We start from the raw sequence: 6,095 nt of genomic DNA, 5'->3' as shown, positions 1-6,095 counted from the left end.
ATGACAATTCATAACGTTCGAACGAATTCATGTGTGTTCGAACATATTTCGAAATCGTTCAAACACGTCACTACTGTTCGAACTTAAAATTTTTTCCGTTCGAACCATTTTCTAGGACGAATTTAAACCATGACAAAAAAAATTTTCGTTCGAACGTGTTCGAACGGTTTCCTTCAATTTCGTCCCAAAAGAAATTTTTTGGGACGAAATGGTGATTTTCGTCCCAAAATACCTTTTGGCACAGTGATATTGGAACGACTTTGGGACGAATTTTTTTCGTCCCAAAAATTTTTTTGGGACGAAATTGGGGTCTTTTGGGACGAAAATTTTCGTCCCAAAAGACCCTTTCTGTTGTAGTGTGGCGGAACCAGAAATTTGTTTTAGGGGGGGGGAAGCAAAGCTAAAACTATAATAAAATATTTTTTGTTGTATTTCTATACAATTTTTTCTGCAGTATATAACAACCTGTTAGTAAGATCTAAAATAAAAATAAAATACGCTTAATAGAACTTATGTATTAAAAAAGTATATGATATGTCAATAACAATATATTATTGAAATAACATAAAGACACTCGTACAAATATATCAAACAAAAGAAACATAGAATGTCTAAAATTGTAACTTGCGTTCTTTTAAAGAAACAAAATCATCAAGTATTGAATCTAAATCAAAATTCTTAGCTATTTCTCTTTCAATATAGACAACTAAATTATTTGCTAGAAACTCATATTCAATTTTATTGCGAAGTCTTGTTTTAACAATCTTCATAGTTGAAAATGCTCGTTCACTGGTCGCTGTAGATACTAGAAGAGTCAAAACAAGACGAATCAATCTATCAATAAGATATTATGTTTTTGATTTCTCTGTCTCTACCAATCTTCGACATAAATCTGTAATGGATGACAAACTCTGAAACTTCGGATTAGTAAGCACATCAACTTCAAAATGCTTCAATTGAAACCTTAAATTAATTTTCTCGTTCTTAGAAAAATCAAGAGGATAATATTTTTCTGCAAGACAACAGATATCATCAATATTAAAGGATCTATAAGCATCCTTTGGATCCAAAGCTGAGCTAAGGGCTAAAAGCTTTGCTACTCCTTCACCAAACCTACTGTCAAGCTCTTGCATTTGAAAATCTATAGTAGCATTAAATATTTTAAAATGATAATGATGCTCTATCGTAATGTGATCTCGTTGATGATGACCATGACCTTGTACATAACGAGAGCTCAATTCTGGAATGTCAATATCAAATTTATTGGATAAAGAGACAACATTCTCAAGCAGATTTTCTCAACCTTCATTTCTCAATTTTTGAATGAGTCCTTTTGTAGTAGAAACCATATTCATGGCATTCAAGATGTCTTGAAATTTTTGCTGCAAAACTTGACTAAGAACATCAGTAATACCCATGATTTCCTTCATTAAATGTAAAATAAATATAAATTGGAATGATTTAATCATTTTATAAGCAGCATTCGCATCTTCGCGTTGAGAGTAAGTGGATCCTTCTTTTATTATATTTTCAAGCGCCAAGCAAGTGGCTCCAAACATTTGTAGTAGACTGCAAATAGAATAAAAATGAGAACCCTAACGAGAATCACCTGCTCGTTTGATAGTGCCAATTTGGTTAGCTCCTTTTCCACTTTCAAGTTCATCAATAGCTATCATATATGCAATTTGTGTTGTCTGAGCAGCTTGCAGTTCATCATGATGTTTATATGAGGCGCCCACCACATTGATAATGAAATTCAAATTTGAGAAAAACTCATGAATAGAAACTACCTCTCTAGATGTAGCAACTAATGCTAACTGTAATCGGTGAGCAAAATAATGAACATAGTATGTATATGGGCAATCTTTAAGAAATAGTGCTTGCAATCCTTTCCATTCACCACGCATATTATTAGCACCATCATATCCTTGCCCACGAATATTTTGAATATCAAGACAATGATGAGAAACAACAGCAAATATTTCATTCTTTAGAGTCAATACCGATGTATCTTTAACATGTACAAGATCAAAAAATCGTTCTTGTAACACCCGGGCCAAGCAAGGAATTCGTGTCTGCCCACTTGAAATTTACAATTATTGTTGGAATAGACTACGAGCTCAAATTGTTTATATTATTTTTTGATGGATATTGAATAATTTCTGGGATTTTGCCGAGTAGGTTTAAATCTTTAAATACGTTGGATTAGGTGAAGTTTTTATTGGACTGAAAATTAGTGGGACAAGTTATATATTTTTTTTTAGAGGTCAATCGTGATCCAAATAAGGAAAACGTCCATCCTAAATGCAAGACCTGAAAATCCCATTAGTCTCCATGCCTTGCACGCCACACACCTATTATTTGTTTCACTTCATGCACGTCTCTCCTTCCTACTTTCTCTAGGGTTTTATTTTCTGTTTCCTATATATATATTCCAAAGTTAACTTCATAGTTCACGCTCATTCCTCATGACTTTATCGTTCATCTTCAACCTTAGATTAAGTAGCCACCCAGTTGCTGCTGTCTTCCTCGTCTGCCACCATGCACGGCTTTCTGGCCACTCCAGATGTAGAAACGATCACAGAACCACCCAGTCGCGGCTCACCCAGCTGCCGCACAAAATCAACCTCCACAAGCCACGACCCACGCCGTCCCAGCATCATCGCAGCCCGGTCCTCACCCAATTAGAATTAAAACACCATCCCCATGGGAAAACTGACGCCGCCACCATAGCACCACCATGGCCAGCCGTGAACCCACGTCGGAAAACACCACCGTGGAAGTCGCTGCTCTGCCAGTGCACCACCCACGGAGACGCTGCTTAATCATCATCAAGAGTCAAGAACAACCGAAACTACACCGTAGCCTCCCACGTAGTTGCACCCTCATGGCTTCCCTGCAACCCACAACCTCTGTTATGTCTAGCAGCCTCGCCATGCTGAAGCCAGGCCAACCTCGTCGCTACTTCTCCCTCAGATCACCACCATGCTCAGCCCACACGAAATCATAAGTACCTCTGTTTCAACTTTCAAAAACAAAGTATCCTTGTCTCAAATACCCACTGCCATTAAGCCACTACCCTCGCAGCCGCATAAGACGCCGTTAATAGCAGAAGTCGCGGGAGGACAAGCCTCCACCGTTGGACGCTGCCCCATGTGACCCAGTCCGTAGCTCCCCGTCGTACTCGGTGTGTAAGTCCTCCCTCTCGCCATGGCCTCTCTCTCCCTCACGGTTGATTCTCTCTCTCTCTCGCTCATCTCTTTCTCTCTCTCTCAGTGTTCCGCCGTCGTGTCTCTGCCACCTCCCACTGGCCAGCCCCGCCGCGACCTCCTTCAATCACGATGAACCTCCATATCGCGTACGTAGCCTCTGTTTTCCTTCAAATAATTTTTGTTTACGTAAGTATTGTACATGGTTCTACGTTATATTTTACACTAATATTATTAATTACTTTTTTACCCTTTGAATTGCAAGTTATGCTAAGGTGTTTTAAAAATTTTATTATGTGTTAATAAACTCTTATTTAATTATGATTACAGAAAATTATTTCAACATATTATTAAGTAAAAATTTGTTTTAAGAGTAAACAATATTGGAGTAATGTTGTTTTTACACTTTAGATATAATTTAGTATATTTAATAATAGCTGTGGTTTATTTTAAAATATTTTGGGATAATTATATTACCTAGTATTAAACTTTATAGTTTGTTTTCAATAATAAACAGGTCAAACTTTTAAATATTTTAGTCATAGTATTAAATCAATATGGATGATTTTAGAAAGTGATAATTCATAATTTAAGGTTATGAAATTTTAGGTTTTGAGGAATTAAATAGGTTATTTTAGAAGCTTATGATTAAATATCGAAATATGAGATTAATTGGAAATTTACGATAATTACATGGTTATTTTATAGGTGACGTTTAATTATTGTTCGACATTTTTTAGGAGAATTTTGAAAAAGCTAAGAAGTCCAGGTAAGCGGGGTTCCTATGCTAGACTTTGCATTAAAATAAAATGAGCTGAGGTTGACTTTTTGAAAGATATACATATTTGGTTATGAAAAGAAATTTGAACTACCTCAGTTATTTGTTCTACATTATTCATGAGATTCTGTTTAAGAAGAAAGTATTTTCCATCATGACTGGTGTAGACATGAGCTTATTTTTTACATTTTATTTATGATTTATGTCAAAAGAGTGAATATAAAAATTTGTGCATAAATATTATAAATATGCTTTTTATCTGTTTTGATTATGAAGATAATATGATTTTGTTCAGTACTCTATTTGGATAAGATGTGATTTCTGAAAACCTTTGGCATGACTCTTTGATTCTGAATTTGATTCTGTGTCCATTCTGTTCAGTTATGGCCCTACCACGGGTTATAATAGTGGATAGGGCCCAACCACGGGTAATAATAGTGTATACGACCCAACCACAGGTTACAATAGTGGATACGGCCCAACCACGGGTAATAATAGTGGATACAGCCCAACCACGGGCTATAATAGTGGATACGGCCCTGCCACGGGTTATAGTAGTGGTCTCTGTTTTGAATGCACACCTTGGTGACAGAGTGATTTATGTTCTGCTTTGTTATCCGCAGATTGTACAACCTTACCACGGGAGTTATACATGACTTCTGTTTTGATATGGTGTTCTGATGATGATGATAATCATTTATGCTATGCCAAAAAGGATATTTTTGAATGAAATTATTTCTAAATCTTCGCTCTAATATTTTGATAACATGTTTTGCTTCCGCACTCTGAAAATGAAAATGTTTTGTTCAGTATTCTGATATCTGTAAATGCTTATGTTTACACACTAGTATATGTCCTCTGCTTACTGGGTTGTTGATAACTCACCCCTTATCTCTAATTATTTTTCAGATAATTTTGATGGTTCAACTAGAGATCAAGAGTAGGAAGTGTTAGTAAGGTGTGATGTTCGTAATGGAATAAGTGCCTGAGGGTACAAGTGCTTACTTAAGGGTCGTAGTTAGAAAACTGTTTTATTTTTTGTTATTATGATTTGATGAGTTAAGGATATTTTCAAGTTTTGGAGGGTTTTAATTTATGTCATTGAGAATTTCATGGTTGGTCCCATGAAGGAACATAGATTTTTGGGTTGATTAAATGGATTAACATTTTATGGAGTTTTCTAGATCTTATAGTTGTGTTATTGATGTTTGATGTTAAGTGTTAAGAGCTAACTCTCCGGACCTCCGGGAACGGGGCGTTATAGTTCTTGTATAAAACCATCATCATCAACAAATCTCAAGATTATAGTCATTTGCTCCCTCTGAGACTCATCTCGTGCCTCATCAACAATAATGCAAAATTTAGTATTTCCATCATCTTCACGAATTTTATTTCTCACTTCTTCGCAAGAACTTCCAAAATCTTTTTTTGAATTTTGGGTGAAGTATACTTTGAAGATTTAGGAGCATTTTCTAAAACAAGTTTTCTAACCTTGTCATTATACGAAGCCAAGAGTTTAAGCATCTCAAGAAAATTACCTCGATTTTTTGAATCAGGGGTCTCATCATGACCTCTAAAGGCACAACCTTGAAATGCAAGCCATCGAACAACATCAATAGATTTACTCGGAGTCGATTGTTGAGAATTTGCTCGGAGCATTGTGCATTCATTACTTTATCAATATGCTGTGATTGTTTTAAAAATTTTTACAAGCTTTCACAGCATTATTATGACAAGAGCATGGATCCTCCCCAATATGATTCAAAAAGGCACAATGTTTTCCATCATTAATCTTCTTCCAATTTCTAAATCCTATGACAGTAAATACATCCCATCCAGAACGTTAAGATGCTTTTATTGTAAAAAGATAACAAGGTAAATAATATGCAGTATCTTTTGATGGAGAATACTCTAGCCAAGATGCAAATTGTACAAACCAATAAGCATGAAAGCGGTGAGGATGCTTTCCAAAACCAGAAAATGGATATTTTGAGAGACGTATCTGATATGGACCCATTTTCAAGTAAGCTCTTATTATGTCATCACGTTGATTGACTGGATAGTCCCACATAGGAGGACGTAATCCTGGATCTCGTTGTAGAGAAAAT

The 6,095-nt window shown here is 35.7% G+C and overlaps 1 protein-coding gene across 1 annotated transcript; it reads right to left on the bottom strand.

The window, feature by feature from the left end:
* Nucleotides 1-500: 500 nt before the first annotated feature.
* On the bottom strand, nt 501-5,646 carry LOC121236577. The gene is made up of 7 exons (XM_041133025.1): nt 5,475-5,646; nt 5,266-5,388; nt 2,681-2,817; nt 1,610-2,075; nt 964-1,141; nt 645-834; nt 501-509 (listed from the first exon to the last, which is right to left on the bottom strand). The coding sequence occupies exons 1-7, from the start codon at nt 5,644-5,646 to the stop codon at nt 501-503; spliced, it is 1,275 nt and encodes a 424-aa protein (XP_040988959.1).
* Nucleotides 5,647-6,095: the final 449 nt, after the last annotated feature.

This window comes from Juglans microcarpa x Juglans regia, chromosome 6S (assembly GCF_004785595.1).
Source record: "Juglans microcarpa x Juglans regia isolate MS1-56 chromosome 6S, Jm3101_v1.0, whole genome shotgun sequence".
Lineage (NCBI taxonomy): Eukaryota > Viridiplantae > Streptophyta > Magnoliopsida > Fagales > Juglandaceae > Juglans > Juglans microcarpa x Juglans regia.
The sequence above is the reverse complement of the archived record's forward strand: the minus strand, read 5'-3'. Positions and strand labels throughout refer to the sequence as shown.

Excerpts from the sequence above, each read along its gene's own strand:
- LOC121236577 (XM_041133025.1), bottom strand. The coding sequence starts at position 5,646 with ATGCTCCGAGCAAATTCTCAACAATCGACTCCGAGTAAATCTATTGAT. Across the intron at positions 2,076-2,680 it reads GGTGTTTTAATTCTAATTGG|ACACGAATTCCTTGCTTGGC; the intron begins GTGAGGACCGGG and ends TCAAGTGGGCAG. Across the intron at positions 1,142-1,609 it reads TGGCACTATCAAACGAGCAG|ATTTTCAAATGCAAGAGCTT; the intron begins GTGATTCTCGTT and ends ATGCTACTATAG.